Source organism: Typopeltis vanoorti, chromosome 10, assembly GCF_054136105.1.
Source record: "Typopeltis vanoorti isolate ZY-2024b chromosome 10, IOZ_Tvanoo_1.0, whole genome shotgun sequence".
Taxonomy (NCBI): domain Eukaryota; kingdom Metazoa; phylum Arthropoda; class Arachnida; order Uropygi; family Thelyphonidae; genus Typopeltis; species Typopeltis vanoorti.
This window is the reverse complement of record NC_143558.1, coordinates 12634506-12655401: the sequence shown is the minus strand read 5'-3', so window position 1 is coordinate 12655401 and position 20896 is coordinate 12634506. Positions and strand designations below refer to the sequence as shown.

The following is a 20896-nucleotide window of genomic DNA, read 5'->3' as shown; positions in this document are numbered from 1 at the left end:
ACAGTGAAATTTGGAGGAGGTAGTGTTACAGTGTGGGAGTGTTTTTCATGGAATGGACTTGGCCCTCTCGTCACTACACAGAAATCTAAATGCAGAAGGATACAAGGACATTTTGACCTGTTGCATACTGTCTACCAGCCTGGCTGGCTGCTGGCTGAATGGTTAGCATATCCGCTCTCCAGCCAAAAGGCTGCAGATTCGAATCCCGCCATGGGCATGGATGTTTGTGATTGTCTGTGGAAATATTAGTGCTGGTGGTAGATGATGTTGGTGTAGTTCTGGTCAGTTGGTGGAGACAGTTGTAGAGCAGGTGCCCTCTCTCGATGAGTCTTTCGACTCCCTGGAGGTGTCAAATAATAATAATATTGTCTATGGTAGAAGGTCAATTTGGTAATGACTATTGTCTGTATCAGCATGACAGTGCTACCTGCCATAAAGCAAGGTTTGTGAGGGAATGGTTTGTGGATAATAACATTCCAGAAATGGACTGGCTGGCCCTGACCTGAATCCCTTAGAATGCCAACTTCGCTCCAGACCCTAACGACCCACATGATGAACTGCTATAGCTACAGCCCCTCTTCCTCCAAAGACGTTCCAACACCTGATAGAAAGTCTCCCCGGCAGAGTTAGAGCTGTCATAGAAGCAAAGGGTGGACCCACCCTGTATTAATGTCCACTACTGGAAAGTGTCACAGGGAAAGTCTGATTACAGTTACGAGTAGGTGTCCGGATACTTTTGATCAGATAGTGTACTATAGGTTTACAAATCCTTTTGTGGGTGAGAACCCATTAAAAAAAGGTGTGTTAGATTGGCAGCAGAATTTTCAGAAGAAAGCGTGAGTATGGTGGGAATGTGAATGAAAGTAGCAGTAAATAACTGAAGTGCAGGAAATTAGGAGATGGCAGGAATTTGTTTTCTTGGATTTGGTTGTCTCTCCCCACAAAAAAAAAGCCATATAAACTGGCCAGAGAACACTTATTAACAGACAGTAGATTAACCAGAAACAATTATCTACTCTATCATAGCATTAATTAGGTTTATAGGGACCAAGTTAAATCACAATACAGATGTCCCTAACATGTTGAAAGATAAAGGAGAGGAGATATGAGGCCGACCTGCTTTGCCGAGTGGTTAGCGTATCCACTCTCAAGCCATAAAGCTGCAGGTGCAAATCCTGCCGTGGGATTTGCCATCACATGCATGTTTGTGATTGTCTGTGAAAATACTGGTGGTTGTGATGAGCAGTAGATAGTGTTGGTGTAGATGATGTGGTTCACTATACTTGGTGGATTGAGTGTTGGAGACGGTGAGTGGTAGGTGCTCTTCTCTCGATGAGTCTTTGGACTCCTTGGAGGTGTCACATAATAATAATAATAAAACAAATATGAGACATGAGTCATATGCTGCAACCAGGTCTAATGCATAGTATTTTAATAATAAGGTATTACACATATTGTAAGCTATTACAGATATTGTGTCGTTATTTGCAAATGCTCCTTTAGATGAAACACTTAACTTCCTCAAACTCAATTTTCTGTCAGATATGGTCAGCCAAATTTCACTTTGTCATTCATTCATTCATTCTGGTTACTTCACTTGCCAAAACAAACTTTACCAGCAAATTGAGGGCACATCAATTAAGTATATATAATGATCTACATGAGTTTCTCCAAATCTTATCATGGCTTGTATTCAGAGGTGGGTTGAGATTATTAAGAGACCGGCGGCGCGTTAAGAGCAGGAAAATCCATACTGTTGGTCACTGATTAGCTGGTGGGCCTCCAAGTGGCAGAAGTTGGCTATTAACTATGATTTTTGAGATAGATGAAGTAAAAGCAATTCAACAATAGTTTGTTAGCTGGCATTTATTATTATTTTTTTTTTTTAATTTATTTATTTTATTTTATTTTATTATTATTTTTTTTTTGGAATAGGCTGGATATGCTGGCCTGGTTAATCAAGTAGTTAGCGTATCCACTCTCCAGCCAAAAGGCTGCGTTCGAATCACTCCATAGACATGGATGTTTATGATTGTCTGCAAAAATACTAGTGATGGTGGTGGTGGGCAATAGATGACATTAGTGTAGATGATGCAGTTTGCTGTAGTCGGTCGATTTGAGTGATGGAGACAAAGAGTTGTGAAGTAGGTACCCTTCCTTGATGAGCCTGGATTCCTTGAAGGTGTCACATAATAATAATAATAATAATATATAGGCGGGGTGCTTAAGGGTCAAAGCTGTATAACTGAGAGGAGACCTCCACATAGCCTTTAAAGGAATGCGGAGAACCGACCAGGGCTTCTGACCTAATGTCCAATCCTCACCTTCTCGTGGTGCACCCTGTTGGGTATCTACTTGGATACTGAACAGACGAGGATGGGCTGGCAATTTGGGATTTAGCCGACCACATTGTATTCTTATTGGTTAAACCAAAATATAGAATGATGGTACAACATGACAAAATTTCATGCCGGCTGGGGCGTCGCCCGGTTAAACAAGGCCCCCGTTGTTTTCGCCAGGGAACCAGGGCGAACAGCGAAAAGTCAGCTACTGGAACAAATCTGAAAATAGACCCCAACTCAACATCACCAGAGTTAAAGATCGGTACTATCAACGTAAGAAGCCTGAATGGCAAAGAAATGGAGCTAGCTGAGGAATTAGATAAGTACCAGATCGACATAATAGGGGTGACTGAAACAAAAAAGACCAAAACTGGTGAGCTCTTTCTGAGCAATAAATACAAAATGTTATATTCAGGCAATGACAATCAAGGAAAAAAAGGAGTAGCCATAGTATTCAACACGAAATACGAGGCTAATCTTCTTGAATGGCAGGCAGTCTCAAGTAGAGTATTGTGGGCAAATATGAAAATGGGGAACTGGACAATGAGACTTATTTGTGCCTATGGTCCCACAGAAGGTTCTACTAAGGTAGAAGTGGAGGAATTTTTTGAGGCTTTAGAAAAAGCAACTGACACAATGAAAAATGAAAAGTTGGTCCTTGTTGGGGATCTAAATAGCAGAGTAGGAAATGATTGTCAGACATACAAAAATATTTTGGGAAAATTTGGAGAAAAGAGCAAAGCTAATAATAATGGCAAATATCTGTTGGATTTCTGCTCAGGACATGGACTGGTCATTACTAACACCATGTTCCAACATAAAAATGTGCACAAATTCACATGGAGAGAAGAGGCTAGGAATAAGAAAAGTCTCATTGACTATGTTATTGTTGATAGTGATGTTTTCTCCCTGGTGCAGGACACCAGAGTGTACAGAGGATTTGAAATTGGAAGTGATCACTATTTAGTCTTGAGCAGGATAAAATTGAAATTCATATTGAAAAGAATAACATGTAAGAAAGTTTTAAAGTGAATAAAAGTTGAGCAGCTCTCAGATGTGAACTGTAGACTAAAATACACAAAGATTATTGAAGAAAAAATGAAAGAGTTTGAGAACAGGAATCAAACCTTGGAGATTCAGTGGCAAACTCTGAAGAAAACATTGATTGATTCTGCCAGAGAGGCATGTGGTGAGGTTGTTTGTAAGGATAAAAAAATCAGAACTCCCTGGTGGACACAGGAAGTTAAAGAGGCAGTGAAGGAAAAGAAGAAAGCATACCAAAAGTTCCTGGCAAATAAGTCAGCTTTTGCTCTTAGAGAATATAGAGACAAATGCAAGAATGCTAAACACTGTGTAAAACTAGCTAAACAAAAGTCATGGGAGGACTTCGGCAAGAATATAGAAAATAAATATCAAGAAGGTGGCAAAATATTCTGGAGGTTGTTGAAGAAACTTAAGAATGGAGGAAAGAGTGCTGTAAAAGGAATTAGAGATGATAAAGGTGACATGAAAACGGGAGAAAAAGATATCCTTGAAGTATGGAGTAATTACTTTGAAAAACTGCTAAATGAAACAAGCAGTGATGACAGCACAGTGGTAAAAAACACTGACCAGGCATGCAGTCAGGAATACATATCCATACTTGTAGTAGAAAAAGCCATCAAAGGCTTGAAATGTGGAAAGGCAGCAGGAGTAGATGATATTCGACCAGAAATGCTGACGAATGGTGGTATAAGAGTATTACAGTGGCTGCACTGCATAGTTCAGAAAGCCTGGACAGAGGGACGAATTCCCGATGATTGGAGTAGAGCTCTCATAGTACCCATATATAAAAAGGGAAATAAAACTGCATGTGAGAATTACAGAGGTATTTCCCTACTGAGTGTTCCTGGCAAGATCTATGCAAGTATACTTGAGAAACGGTTGAGAAGAATTGTGGAAGAAAAGCTTGGTGAAGAACAAGCTGGATTCAGGCCAAATAGAGGCTGTCAGGATCAGATCTTCACTTTACGACAAATAGTCGAGAAAGCATGGGAATATAACAAAGATCTGTATTTAAGTTTTGTCGATCTGGAAAAGGCATATGACAAGGTGCCAAGAGAGAAGCTATTCAATATGCTGCAGTTATATGGTGTCAATGGGGCATTATATCAAGCAATACTTAGTCTTTATTTGAGTTGTAAGTCAGCAGTCAGAATTGAAGGAAGTACAGGAAGATGGTTTAATGTTAAATCTGGTGTGAGACAAGGATGTACATTATCCCCTCTGTTATTCATTATCTATATGGATCACATTATGAAGGAAAGTGGTATTAAACATGATATCAAAATTGGAGATGTTAATGTCAGCTCTTTGCTTTATGCAGATGATGTTATACTTCTAAATAAATCTGCTACAAGTCTGCAAGATTCTCTGACTAAATTGAATAGCTGTTGTAATAGATATGGTATGAAGGTCAGCAATAAAAAGACAAAGACAATGAAAATAGGCAGAATCATTGAAAATGTCAACTGTGTTGTGAATGGAGAAACTGTGGAACAAGTAAAACATTTCAGCTATTTAGGCACGATTTTTACTGAAGATGGTAAATTCAATATAGAAATAGACAGCAGAATCAGCAAAGCTGGTATGGTGGGAAGTCAATTGAATAAATTCATATGGAATAAGAGAGAAATTAGTCGGAACACTAAATTAGCTGTATACAAGACAGTGTTCAAACCAGTTTTAACTTATGGATCTGAGAGCTGGGTCAGAAGTAAAACACTTGACCAAAGACTAGAGACCGCAGATATGAGAGTCCTGAGAAAGATTATAGGCGTGAACAGATGGCATCAATGGCAATATCATATTAAAAACGAGGATATTAGGAAAGAACTTGACATTGTCAGCATCCAGGAATGTGTTAGCAGAGCTAATCTCAGGTGGTATGGTCACTTAAATAGAATGAGCGAGGAAAGATTAGCAAAACAAGTGTTCTCTGCCAGGGTGGCAGCAAAACGACCCAGAGGAAGGCCAAGATATAGGTGGATTGATACGATACAAAGTGCTTTAGACGATAGAAATATAAGATCTGATAATGTTGGAGTCTTGACAAGTAACAGACTGATTTGGAGGAAAATTGTAGATAGGAAATTAATAATGATGTAATTTTTTTCATGTAGTACTATCATATCCTGTACACTCCTTGAGGGTACATGGCAGGAATTTGATGATGATGATGATGATGATATATAGGCTTATTACCATGCTGTAGCATAATGTTAATTCAGGATCTTCAGATTTTTTTTCTGATAAAAGACTAAGGGAGGCATGCAGTGATAAGTTCTTGGTAATGTGGGCATAATTTCTCTTGGTCATTGTAGCCACCAAATCGTGATCGTACAGGGGTTGGTGTATAAGAGTGATGTCCAAATCAACCTGATCTTTGGATAATGTTCTTTGGAAGAAGATTAAGGTTTTCATAAAAGTAATAATGATTTGCTTGGAATGTTTATACAATGAGAGTTGTGGGACCTTGCTATATCAACTGAATCTAAATAGAGTTCTTCACAAATTCCAGAATTAACTTAAATGTAATTATTTGTTACTTTTTATATTTTTTTTTATTTGTTACTAAATCTTATTAAAGTTATTCTTATCAGAACCTTAAAATAATTAGACCGCAATGCTGTTCTTGATGTTTAATTTAAAAGTCATACTAAAGAAGCTCTTGATACTGGGGCTAAAATTTTATATTAATTAAAACATATATGTAAGTAATCTGTTTTATGTTATTTATTATGTATCATATCTTACTTTCCTATGTGTTAAGGTATTACACCTTTTCACTGCTTCTATATGGGATAGATATGAATTCTGCATTACTTCGACCTTGGCATCTCTTCTGGAACTGGCTCCTATTAATGAGACCTCAATAAAGGTCGAAATCAGTCTGGGTAGTTGCCTTTCCCATAATGTAGCATTATACACATTATAATGCAAAGCACACACCCAATATACGTAATGCAAAGCACACACCACACCCAAAAGGATGTGTGCTTTGCATTACGGTATACTAAAGCAATTAATGTGAAATCCTTTGCCTCTATATACAAGTAGTGCAGTCATGAAGAAACTTCATGTGCTTTCACTTGGATAAAGGATGAAACAAGAATATAATTTCTTGGCATTTTTAATTTAATGTTGAGAAGTAGTCATAGGATTGGCAATTAAGTGATCTTTCATATTGTAGAACAAGATGAAGAGTAAACAAGAATTTCTATCATTCTTATGAATTATAAAAATTCTTCTTAAAAATTCTAAAAATTTTCTTAAAATTCTTTTTAAGTTATCTCTCTCTCTCTGTAGTTAATTAGGTCTTCACATTTGGCATCATTGGACACCATATACAGTCACTCTGCACCTCGTAGGGTTTTGGAAGGGAAGCTTTCTGCTAGAAGAAATGGTAGCATCATAGATTCCCTCTTCAAATAGAATTAGTAGGACAATCACAAACATCCGTACCTATGGCAGGATTCGAACCCACAGCCTCTTGGCCCGAGAGTGAATACCTTGACTCTTGGCCAAACAGGCTGTGTGTGTGTGTGTGTGTGTGTGTGTGTGTGTGTGTGTGTGTGTGTGTGTGTGTGTGTGTGTGTGTGTGTGTGTGTGTGTGTGTGTGTGTGTGTGTGATTTTTTTGCATAATTTAAATAATAATAATAATTAGGAGTATAATAATTAACTCAATTATACCTATCCTTCTCTACGCTGGAAATATATATTTTTTAATTCTTTCAGGAATCTAAACGAGCTTTCTTCTATAGCATCGTAACAGAAGGAGGAGAAAAGGGCAAATTAGAAGCATTTGTTAACTTTTGTGAAGATGCTATTTTTGAGGTACATATTTTAATTTATAATTTGTGCTGTATTTCTCTCTATGATGTGAAAATATGATACAGTGTTATAGCGGTAATTGGATTTTGAAATATAACAAAGTTATAAAAATATAAAATATACTTTTTTAAATTTATGTTTTTTTCTACTATATTTCAGATATATTTAAGAGCAGCAAAGTATTTTATTATTATTGTTATACAGGCACCCCATTCCACTCATTCACAACTCTCCAAGCAAAAAATCTAGTCCTCATACTCCTACTAACCACACCTTTAATCAACATCCAGGGATAACCCCTTCTTAAGGTCCCTCTATATGCAAGATTCCTTGCATATCCATGTACTGAAACATTTCTCACTGCATCTATCCTATAAAACCCTTTAAGCAACTTAAATGTTTCTATAATATCCCCTCTTTTTCTCCTATCAACTAACTTCTGTAATCCACATACCTTCAATCTATCCTCATAGGGAACATTTCACAGACTACTCACCATCTTGGTCGCTTGCCTCTGAATCCTCTCCACTGCTTCCTCATCCCCAAGAAACCCAGGGAACCAGACTGGAGCTTGGTAATCCAGATGTGGGTGTATATCAAAGCCTTATAAAGAGGAATAACAACTTCCTTATATCTCTGCTTGTTAAAGTGTTCTTCAGTAGCCAGCTAATCTTAAGGGCTGCCTTAGCAATATGTCATCTAAACTTTAAACTCTTTGTTTACCGCCACCACCCCTAAATCTCTAGCTTCATTTATTTCCTGTAGTATAGTGCCATCAATGTGATACACAGCTTGTAATCTATTTATCCCAAAATGCATAACTTTACCTTTCTTGACATTAAACTGACACCCATTAACTTTTGCCCATACTGACAGCCTATTTAAATAATCCTGCAAGCTCTCTACATTGCCTTGATTAACTATTACTCTACCTAATTTCGCATTATCAGCAAACAACTGAATATTTCTTTTCAGGTTATTTCCTATATCATTTATGTACAAATTAAACAGCAATGGTCTGAGCACTGAACCTTGCAACACACTACTAGTCACCTGTTTTTGCCTCAATTCTGAACCTCCATATACCACTTTTTGATATCTGTCCAGCAGCAACCCTCTTATCCACTTAACCAGTGCCATATGCATCACCATTTGTTCTAATTTGCATAACAGAATGCCATGTGATATTCTGTCCAATGCCTTTGCAATATCCAGCAAAGTGATTGTGTAGCCATTTCCTTTAATCCAACTCAGCTGTTACTCTATTATAAAAAGTCAGTAAATTACTAAGGCATGACCAACCCTTCACAAAGCCATGTTGACACTCATACAGTATCATATTTTTATCTACACATTCTTGAATTCTCTTTTTTATTAATTTTTCTAGTACTTTTATCACCACACCTGAGTTACTGATTGGTCAATAATTTGCTGCTGTATTCTTAGAATCTCCCTTATGCAAAGGAATTATTTTGTCCCCTTTCCACTCCCTTATAACTCCACCAGAGCTGAGACTTAAATTAACATGTTCACTGCCAACTACAAGTATACTCGTAGTTGGTATATGAGTTTCACAAGCCAACTACGAATATACTCGTATGACGCTTACCGCTGGCAACTAGATTACTCGTACCAACCTTGAAGAAGTGAAAGTGCTTGGCGTGTGGGAACAAACTATGCCCGAGGAGCGTGGCAGCGAACATGTGAATGAGCCTAATCAAAGGCATTGCCAGGTTCCTTGCACATTCTTGCAAAATCCTGGCTGATATCTTATCTAATCCCACAGCTGTATATACATTGAGATTATGCAATATCCTAAGAACCTCCAATTCATCCACCTCTGTTCCCACATTAGCGTCTGTCACATAGGTTAAAGCAGTAACCTCACTAGTTGATAACTCAATTATTTTATCCTCTTCTGTCTTCTCCTTATGACCATCAACCCTCATTAAGGTTAATCTACCATAGTCATTCTTCATCTTACTTGCCACATAATGAAAGAACTTTTTGGGATTTCCTTTGGCCTGCTTGGCTAGATTCTTCTCATAATCTGATTTTACCTTCCTTGCCATGCTGGTCATCTTTCTTGCCTGAGCCTTGTACCGTATGAGTTTTCTGGTCACCTTTTTCTTTATATACACTCTACAGCATTTTCTTCTTCTGCAGCTCATGCTTAGCAAAAGTTGGTCGATTGGTAGAGCCTCTGCTACTAATGACTCACAAAAAGTTAAGCAAGTTTGAGTGCGGTTAGTAGTTGGAAGGGGTCCAATCATTCGATGCTGTTGGCACATTCTCCCTTGATGAGTCTTTGGGCTCCCTGGAGGTGTCAATAATAATAATAATAATAATAATAATAATGCAACTTCTACCTGATTAACCCTCCTTACCCTAGGTATACAATTTAATACTGCTTCCTCTAGATGACCCTTAACTATAGATTTAAGCCGTGGCACAGATTGAAGCTTTTTCCTAAGCATGTGGTAATCACCTGCCTTGTAGTTCCACAAATATCCCTTCTTGATAGAATATTCCTCATGTTTTACAAGCTCCTCCCAAGTCAAGACCATATAATCACTTTCACCAATTGGAGGCAATGTTGTCACCTTGGTTATGGATAGCTCTTCTTATCCTATGGCCAGGTCCAATACTCTCCAACCCCTAGTCCCCTCCATCACATGCTGCCTTTAGTGCATTTCAACTCTAAAAAGCTTAATAATTTAGGAGTACAGTAATGTGGATGAATGAGGAGATTTCATTTTAGAATTTTTCGAAGTCTTTGCTCCAAATATCTAGGACATCTTTATTGTTAATTTTAATTTCACCTTTATCATCTTAAATTCCAATGTCAGTAGAATTGCTGGAGCCAAGTTCCATTTTTTGGAATATGTAGAAGGATTATATGCATTTCACCAAAAATTTATTAAATTAGTAATACTGAGACTGAATGAATATTAATTATCAAGGTTGTTAGCAAGTTTTGTATATAACAGTTAATGAAGGCTAAAATGGTGGAAAGAACTAGAACAACCAGGTGCATGGTGTGAAAATTGAATGGTGTGTGGATTTCATTAAAATGGTTCATTGTGAGGAGTGGAGTATGTATGTGTGGGCAAATGTGGCAGAGGTGTTTCATGAGATATCAAACAAAAGAAGTGGGAAAGCGAGAGTCTACAAAAAGTGTGATATATTAATCGACTGCAGTGATTTGAATGAAAGTCATGAATAGGAAGTGCAGAATACCAGACAAAAGGCAGTATGGGTGTAAGAATGCAAATGATATCCAGAAGAGTTAGCATGAGAATCTGAGTGCTGGAATACATGGGATAAGTGGGTCAGGGAGGGAAGATATATATGGGATGAAGGGTAAGAGTGAACAGACAGGAAAAAGTCTGGAGAAGTCACAGATGAGGAGCAATATGAGTAGGACTGGTTATTGACCAAGAAAAAAATTGCTATGCTTATTTATGAATGCCAGGAATATCGGAAATACAGGAGATGAAATTATTACATTAATTGAGTTTATTTTCTTGAAAGCGGGAATAAGTGAAACACAGTTGGATGAGAATGACCTGGTGTGAACAGAAATGGAAGGATATGATGGTTTTGAGGATAGGAAAGGCAAAAAAGGGAAGGGGAGTGTTGTCGATGATAGGGAATTATTGCAACCCAAGGTTGAAATACATGGGAAGAACTTGGAAGTTGTTTTGAAGCAGTGTGGCGTGGAAGCTAATATAATGAATCTGGTTGGGTGTTGCTCCAGGTGAGAGAATATGGAAGGCACATGCAAAGAAATGTATGGGATGGAAAACTTGGCTTAATGAGTGAGCAAGTAAAGTGTGATTGTTATAGGTGATTTCAATGATGGCAATATTGATTGGAATGAAGAGAGTGTCAGGAAATAAGGAGAATAAATTTCTTGAGTTCTTAAGGAAAAAACAATCTTATGCAATACATATTGCAGACAGGGCACATGAAGGTTAAGAATCTCAGATGATCTGGTTATATTATCAGAGGATGTGATTCTAAATAGACTGTCTAATTTTCTCCCACTTGGTAAGAGTGAACATGAAGTAATCACTTGGGTTGTAGCCAGTCATATACGAACTGTGAAGAAAGACATTGTGTCAGAAAGTTATATATGGGGATGTAGTATCCTGAAAGAGGAGTCACTAGTGATGTATCACAGGGATCAGTTTTGGGACCATTGTTGTTCAATTTGTTTGTTAATGATATCGGGATGGGTTTAGCTAGTGATATGCAGTTGTTTGCAGATGATTCAAAGAGGAGAGCAATGCAGAGTCAAACAGATGTTATGACCTTACAGGAGGACTTGAATGGGCTGGTAAGTGGAACTATCATTTCAATGTTGCAAAGTGTAAACAACGATAGAATGCAAAGTATACACTTGGTGGGGAAACTTTAAAGGAATTAGAGGAGATGACAGATCTAGGAGTGGTGGACAAGGACCTGAAATTCATTGACCAGATTGTACAAGTTGTGAAGATGTCACATTGGATAAAGGCAATGATGCCTTTGTATAAAGCCTTGATCAGGCCTCATATGAATTATTGTGCACAGATTTGGTTGCTGGGTTTTCATGGTGATGAGGATATATTGGAAAGAGTCCAGAGAAGATTCACAAAGGTAGTCAGTGGTCTTTGAAATGTGGAGTACAAGACAGATCGAGAGAATTTAATTTGCAAAGCCTCTTGAATAGAAGGAAGGGAGGGGGGGTGATTGAGACATATAAGCTAATCAGGGGTTGTTATCAGGTTGACACGGGAGAGATTTTTCATAGAATGGGATATGGGGGGGGGAAGAACAAGAGTCAATCACTCAAAACTGTATAAGGATGGTGTGAGCAGAGGAGTGAACAGAAAGTTGTTGGTGAGTGGAATGCATTGCCTGCATATGTTGTGAATGTAAATACACTGAATCAATTTAAAGCATTGTTGGATGAGCATTGCATGTAATAGTGGGTACCATCCATGATATGTCTCTGACTCCATAGAGGTCAGATAATAATAATAATAATATGTGGAACTAAAAGGCTTTTGATTATGATAAGCTTATGAGACAACTGGGTGCTATAGTATTGAAACTGGAGTTGACTAGAGAGGAAATGCTGATTGGGTATTGTCCAAGAGCAATTTAACAACAGTCTTGGTGCATTCCAAAGTTGAATAAACAGATTAAGAGTGAAGTTTGGAAGAAGTGTGTGCTATGGAGGCAACGTAATATGAATGTTGGTAATAATCAGATAAAGGAATAGTACAGAGAACAGGCCAGGAAGGTATGCTCGGTTGGTAAAGACAGCAAAAGTGCAGTATGAGAAGAAATTAGCCAATCATGCTAAAAAAATTCCTAGTGAGTTCTTTCAATATTTAGCTCTTGCACATTCCCACGTTACATGGACTGATATGCCCTCTAATCCATGGCTGTTTGTATTGAGGTTCTGCAATATAATGTGGTGGTTTTGATATATATATATATATATATATACAGTGGCGAACAAATTAATTGGAACAACTGAATTTTCATCAAGTTTTCGGTTTTGGTTTAGTTTTTGTTTTAACAGTGCGATTTTAAAGAAGTTTGCGGAGATAGGTACATATTCTCTTGTCAGAAAAGGAAAATGGAGGTGAAAAAGGAAAATTACACTTACTCAAGATTGTTTACTAGTAAGAAAAAGCAAAATGAATCCAATCGTCTGCTGTTCGCAATCATTTTGGTTTTGGTTTCAGTTTGCTACTTTCAGTTTTGGTTTTAGTTCACTATTGGTTAACCACTGTGTGTTATAACTGTTTAACTGTCTCTATGATGCTCATTAATAGTGTTGTGCATTTTTAGCAGTGTAAACAAGTTGACATTCATAGTGCTTTATTAATTTTGTGCAATTTTAAAATGGATACATCTCCAAGAAAGCATTCAAAAATGTGTACTCTTTCTCAGCACACATCCATGACTCAATGACAAATTGCCAATGAATGTAGTTTTAGTTTGGGCACTGTTAATGTGATTTGAAAGAGGTTTAGAGGGACAGTTTCCTTTTCTCTTGGCAGAAAAGAAAAATGTGGGCAAAAAGGGAAAACTACACCTACTCTTGGAATGCCTACAGAGCCAAAAAGAAACAACGGTTAATGAAGGTTATGCAAAAAAAGAGGCTCCACTGGGAAAAAGTGTATACATATTGGACTGTTGAGATGTGGAAGAAGATCATATTCTCAGATGAGTGCCATTTCTTTGTTCAAGGAGAGCGAGTATCCTATGTTCACAAATCAAAGAAGACTTCTCCTGCCCACCTTCAACAAGCTCCTAAACACCCAGATAAAAAGATGTTTGGAGATTGTTTTAAACATGATGGTCCAGGATCACTTGTGCCTGTTGATGGTATGATGAAAAGGGACCAATGCATAAAAATATTGGAGAAAATAGTGGTCCCACAGATCCAGAATGACAAAGAATTCATCTTCAAGCAGGATCTTGCTCTATGCTACACTTCAAAAAAAGTGAAAGAGTTCCTCAAAAATCACAACATCTAATTGCAGAATATTCCTGACATTAACGTAATAGAAAATATGTGGGCCATATGAAAAAGAGACTTGGAAAATTAAATTGTAAACATAAAGGATAACTTAATACAATCCATATAAAAGTATGGGTTTGAGATGCAGAAATAAGAAAAATGTGTTCTACTTTGGTAGAGTCCATGCCTAAGTGAATTAATGAACTTAGAGAAACACATATAAATTATTAAGTAAAGTTGGAATTTAATTTTTGTACTTATTTTCTTGGAAAATTAAAATTTTTCTTTAAAATGTGTGTTTGGATTTATTTGTTCATTACTGTATATCTAATTAAAATGAAGTAAGATATTTTCAGAAAATCTTGAGGGGAATAAATTCTAAATTCATTATTATTCATTAGATGCAGCATGCCAGCAGCATATCTATGGAAGATGAAGATGAGGGACCGACTTGTGCTTCTGCTTATCCATTCCCAGGTTCAGAAGAAGATAAGCCACCGTAAGTCAAGAAAGCAGATATGTTGTTTCATTTATTATTATTGTTATTATCCAAAACCCCATGGAGTCAAAGACTCATCTAGGAGGTCCTTTTATTTTGTTTAATCATTTTGTTTAATCATTGCGAAAGTGTAGAAAGAAGGAGGAGGATCAAGAAAGAGAGAATATACACTTTTAGATCATAGATCATGAATTAAGATTGAATTTTTTTCAGCAAATGATTATAAAATTGTAGTAAAGAGCAAAAAAAAAAAAAAAAAAGATTTTATATTCAAATTGAAAATTTATCATAGAAAGGATATTAAATATTCATTGTTATTTTATAGACAAATAGGCAACCTGCATTTTCCACATAATTCTTTTTATATTTTTGCAAGTTAAATCCTTTTTTTTGGTCCTTATCTTCAATGTATTTATGATTTATACACTGATCTAAATTAGTGTACAACTAATATACATTTATAATATGTAAATATTATAATACAGATGTAACAAAGGATGGCCTAATATGAATAGATTAAACAAAATATGGAAAAATAACAGCATTTCAAAAAGCCTCAAACTAAAACTCTGTCAAGCCATTATTATACCTACAGCAAGATATGGAGCCAAGACTTGGACACTCAATCAGAAAGAAATACAGAAAACCAGAGAATTCAAAATGAAATGCTTAAGAAAAATAAATAAGACTCACTGGGCAGAACAGAAAACAAATGATCAAGTCAAACAGGAATTAAATTTTAGCGAAGATATATCTATGATTGTTAAACAGCAATTAAGATGGTTTGGACACCTCCAGAGAATGTGCTTTCAAAGATTACCAAATATAGTCTGGAATGGAATCATTGGAGGAAGATGTATCAAGAAGTAGACCAAAAAGAACTTGGCTACAGTCTTTGAAGGAGAGGTCGCAGTTATCGAGCTTCAGGGAGAAGACAGAAATGGCCAGAGATAGAACCAGATAGCAAAGATTTGTACAAAAAGGACTCAACCCATCATCTGATGGATAAGAAAGAAGAAGAATAAGTTGATAATGTTTATATTAAATACAACTTTAAAACTGTTCAAGTATGACAAAATTCCTCAGTCAGCATGACTGGGATTAAGGAATTTTATAACAAATTTTTTTTGTGTGATCTTCAATGAAAACTAAGATTACAGAGCTGCTCACAATCCATTAAAACCCTGAATCAAGAGCACTAAAAAAAAAGATCAATATTCACAATCCTGAGTCGTTAATTGTCTAAGCTAGATAGCATGTATAGCCTGTGGGTAGTTTGCAGTGGGGAAATTTTATTTAAACATAATATTTCAGTACAGTTTGTACTATTCTTTGTGCAGTGTTTAAATAATGGCATGAGCCACAATTCTGTCTGCCAGTGGCTTATCAACAAGTCCACCCCCATTTAAGGGCTACATTTTACCACACCATACTATGGGATTTTCTGAGATATGGTGCTTGTGACATGAATGCATCACAGCAGTTAGAAATGTGGCAAGTGAGAGATGGGGAGTGCACTTCTGTGTAAAATGTAGAAAATGGGAAGAACATTGTGATTTACAAATTAACATACTGGACCTCAGCAGCGTTATGTCAGAAATGGGTGAATACTGACCAAGAGGTGTGATCGAAGGTGAGTAAATGAGCAGAATGTGAATGAAAATACAGCAGTCCCTCAATTAACACAGTTAATTAATCCCTCGATTACCGCATATATCAAAATCGCGTTAATCAAATCTAATAATCAATGGTAAAAATTACAATTCGTCCATGATCGATTACTGTATTAATAATTTGTTTTATATGGTACTCTTTTAGGAAAGATAAAAAATGAATGCAAAGTAAATGTTTAATAAATACTTGTACCTACATTATTTACTGCAATTTTTTTATCAAAAGAAGTTATCAAGTGGTTTGAACAGTTTTAGTTTTTTCCTTATCGGCATAAATTCTGCATTAACAAGCAAAATGACTCCCCAGACCTCGGAAACAAGCAATAAAACATAAAGAAAAAATACTGCAAATATAATACATGATGGTACAAATTAAGTGGATATTGAATCCAACATTATTTCATAGCCGAATATAGAAACTACAAGAGTTTCATGCCGAATAAAAGTTTCGGCAGATGCCAGCATGAGCAACTTTATGGGCAACTCATAGTAAAGGTGGGGTAAGCTCCAGATCACTTTCCTTAGTATTTTCCATAATGTAAAGCACATCTCCTAGAGGACATGTATCATAAATAAGCCTTTGGCTCTCTATTTCAGTAATACATGATGGTTTATTTATTTGTAGTTACAATCTAGAAATTATTGAACAAAGAATATAAAAAAAAAAAAAAAAACTAAACCATACTATACTGACATCAGAGGTCGCGGTATCTTTCAGATACAATTTACTGTCAAATATCACAAACCTTTACATAACATCTGTTAAACTAAACTGACAGCAAAAATGGAGGGGGCCAATCGTTCGATGCTGTTGGCACACTCTCCCTCGATGAGTCTTTGGACTCCCTGGAGGTGTCTAATAATAATAATAATAATAATAATATTACTTAGCATATGAATACACAGCCACTCATGACCTCCAAGCTATACACTGAATTGTGTAAGAATATTTATATTAAACATTTTGCATATATCTGTCAGATCAGCTGCGAGCTCTGCAGAGTTAAAGGCACGTTAATCAAAACTTGTCACGTATATCAAGGGATTGCCACGTTAATCAAATCCCGCATTAAACAAAACTGCATTAAGCAAGGGAAACCTGTATAAAAGTGGGGAGTTAGTAACTTTGAAAGATTGTGAAGCTTTCGAAGATAGTATTGATTAGGAGGATGAATGAGGAGCTAGAGTAGTTACCTTGCAGAGAGAGAGAGATAGATGCACCGAAAGAAAAAGTAGAATGTATCAGAGATGAGTTAAACAACATGATCTTTCATGTTGTTTAACTAAACATGTTGTTTCATGTTATTCCAGTCTCCTAATCTCTTAGAGATTAGGAGACTGGAAACAATGAATGCAAAGCAAATCAGAGGAGGAGGAGTGAGAGAGTCATGAGAATGATGGAAGGAGAGAGAACAGGAGAAACAGTAAAAGAGAGGGAATGAGATGGAAGGCAAGACAGTGCAAGAACCAGAGATAGAGAAATGGCAGGTAAGTGGGAAAACAAGGAAAGAAAGTGTCAGAAGAGAGAGAGTGTGATGGAGGCAGCTTAGCAAGGAAGAAACAGAGTGGTAAGAGGTGTGATGAATGGAGATTCTATGATCCATGATGTGTCAGATAGAATGCCAGAGGAGTGTTTGCCTAGACAAATGGTACATAGTGTGACTATGGCAATTAAGCGAGGTGAAAGAGTGGATGAGATGATTGTGGGTACAAATGACTTAAGAGGCAGTGTGAATCGGATGGTGAAAGATCTAAGGTTCATGCTTGAGGTTGGACTGAAGAAAACTGAGAGAAGGAAGATAGTGAGCATGTTTCCCAGGTATGATGATGCAGAGAACATAATAATGAATAGTATGATAGCCAGAATGCGTCTAAAGAGAGGTTTGGATTATGGGAATGCATGGAGGGCATTTGAAGACGGAAAGGAACTGTATGCGAGATGCCTTGCAATTGAATGAACAAGGATAGGCATCTGGAGAGAATGTTGTTCTACGAACATGTCAGTGTGTCAATGCAGGGAAACTAGAATTATTAGGATGGATGGTCGCAGCGATGGCCTCTTGTGAGAATAATTGCCTGGGAGAAGAAGGAATATATCATGCAGTGCTGAATCCAGTGGAGTCTGGAGGGGATAATGACAGGTATGAAAACAGTGACAATGCCTTGATTCTTTTTTTTTTAAATAATGAATTAAACTTCATCAAAATATTGATGGATTCAATTATTATTACATGACACCTCCAGGGAGTACAAGGGACTCATCAAGGAAGGGTACCTACTCTACAACTCTGTCTCCACCAACTACAACGAATTGCAACTACCATCATCATCTACCACCCACCCACTGGTATTTTCACAGTGAATCACAAACATCCATGCCCAAGGTGGGATTCGAACCCGCAGCTTTTAGGCTGGAGAGCGGATGATCTAACCACCCAGCCTAACAGGCCAGCACTAATAAAGGAGATGAATTGATAGCATCAGTCTGTCCAAAGATTATTGGGATCTCTGAGATGTGGTTGATGGAAGATGACATACTCACATCTTTTGGATTTGGAGAGAAATGGCACTAATGGTTTTGAAAGGATATGGAGTGAGGTAGGTGGGTAGGATAAGATATTTAGTGGGGTGTTGCTATAAGCCAGGGAGCACAGAGGGTGAAGAACAGATGTTTAGGCATTTCAGATTGGTGAGTGTACAGAGAATGATTGTTATGAGAGATTTTAACTAGAGCAGTATAAATTGGGAAGAGAAAATAATTTCTGAAATTCTTCAGAGACAAATGTTTTAGACGACATGTAGTAGAAGGAACACAAGGTTCATGAGTTTTAAATTTAGTCCTATCATCAGAAGATCTGATTATAACTGAGATGTCATCTCATTTTCCATTTGGAGAGAGAGTGGCCATGTGGTTTTGACTTAAAAGATGAGCAGACATTATTATTATTATTATTACATGGCATCTCCAAGGAGTCCAAAGACTCATCGAAGGAAGGCATCTACTCTATGACTCTCTGTCTCCACCACTCAATCCACCAACTACAGTGAACTGCATCATCTCCACCAATACCATCTACTGTCCACCACCACTAGTATTTTCACAGACACTCACAAACATCCATGCCCATGGTGGGATTCAAATCCACAGGATTTTGGCTGGAGAGTGGATACGCTAACCGCTTGGCCAAGCCAGACATGCAGGAGTATCAAAAATAAAGGAATGTATGTGGAATTATAAGGCGGGTGATTGTAATATTCATAGAAATCAGCTTGGGCAGTTCCATGGAGGGAAGAATTGAAAAGGAGAGGTATCATCAGTGCTTAGGAACTTGTGAAGGAATTTTTATTAGCAGCATTAGCAAGTTGTATACTGCGAGTGAAGAAGAGAACACAATTTGGTCTAAAGTGGATGACAAACAATATCAAATGGAAACTGCAGATAAAAAATAGGTTAATAAAGAGGTATAAGAAGTGGGGTGCTGAGCAAATGCATGAAAAATATAAGACTTAGGCCAGGGAGTGACATGTATGATAAGGAAGGTAAAACTGGAATATGAGAAGACTGGCTCCGAGATCAAAAAAATCCTAAGCAATTCTTTCATTATGTGGCCAGTAGAAAGAGAAATTATTGTGGAAGAATAATGTTGTTGGATAAAAATGGGAATAGAGTGACTTATGCAAATGAGTTGTTCAATGAACACTTTACTGAGGTATTTCATTCTTTAGAAGTAAGCTTTAATGCTAGAGGGATAGGGCAGGTTCGAGGTTTAGAAGTACAAGAAGAGTGTCTGTTTCAAATACGGAGTACTCTGGATGTCAATAATGCAATGGGACTGGATAGGATTTCACCACAGGTTTTGAGAGAATGTGATGAAGTCTTGACATCTCCATTGACTTGGCTTTACTATGAAAGTCTGGCCACGGGAAACGTGCCCGAGAGTTGAAAGTCTTTAGCACATTCTCTCACAACTGAGGCAGGCAATGCATTCCATTCATTCATTCTCCAATCGAATTTAATCCTCACACCCTTGTTAACCACACTCTTACTTAATTTCCAGGATAACCTCTTGTTCTTCCACCACTATCCCACTGCTGAAATATTTCCCCTGCATCAATCTTATAAAACCTTTTAGTAATTTAAATGTTTCTATCATATCCCCTCTTCTTCCCCTATCAACTGATTTCTGTAATCCACAATTTCTCAATCCATCAATGTTGGGAGCATTCCTTACACCACTCACCAACTTGGTTACTTGCCTCTGAATCTTTTCTACAACTTCCTCATCTCCAAGGAATCCAGACCTGAGCACAGTAATCCAGATGTGGATGTATCAGTGCCTTATAAAGAGGAATAATAACTTTATTATTATTATTATTATTATTATTATTATTATTACATGACACCTCCAGGGAGTCCAAAGACTCATCGATGGAGGGTACCTACTTGGATAAAGGATTAAACCAAATATATAATTGGCGGGATATGCAGGAGTTCTAATATGGCTGCCCACCATCCAAGTGATCACCTAATGGGCACTCTCACCAACAAGTAGTGATTCGTCACCCCATTTGTAATAACATCATCTGATGAGATAATGAAATCTAACACCTTTGAAATCTAACCTGTACCCCGTGTTACGTACTGCTTAAGGTAATTGTCTCTCAAAAATTCATTCTCTTTGTCTCCAGATGCAGTCTCTTCATTCCATATCTATATTGCCATAATTAAAGTAACCCATAATGATCACTCATTTCTTGCTAACCAGGCTAATTTGCCTATCATATTCCTGTCATTTCCTCCTCACTGGCCTCCACATTACTAGTAATACCCAACGAAATACTTCATCCTGTTCACCTCCACCTTACAGAATACTCCCTCAAAACTGCTATCACTATTTGCCTCTTGCAAATCCATCTTAGATGGGCATAACTCATCTGCTACCATCACAATATTCCTTCCTCCCTCTCTGTCTTTACAAAAAA

General features: G+C 37.2%; 1 protein-coding gene across 3 annotated transcripts in view; it reads left to right on the top strand.

Moving 5' to 3' along the window:
• Window positions 1–20896, top strand: part of RyR (Ryanodine receptor) — a 1703288-nt gene that overhangs the window by 1504060 nt on the left and 178332 nt on the right. For all 3 annotated transcript variants that reach the window (XM_090399345.1, XM_090399347.1, XM_090399344.1), the window contains exons 104-105: window positions 7120–7218; window positions 14143–14240. In XM_090399345.1, coding sequence (XP_090255471.1) covers window positions 7120–7218; window positions 14143–14240 — 197 coding nt within the window. The remainder of the gene's footprint in view (window positions 1–7119; window positions 7219–14142; window positions 14241–20896) is intronic.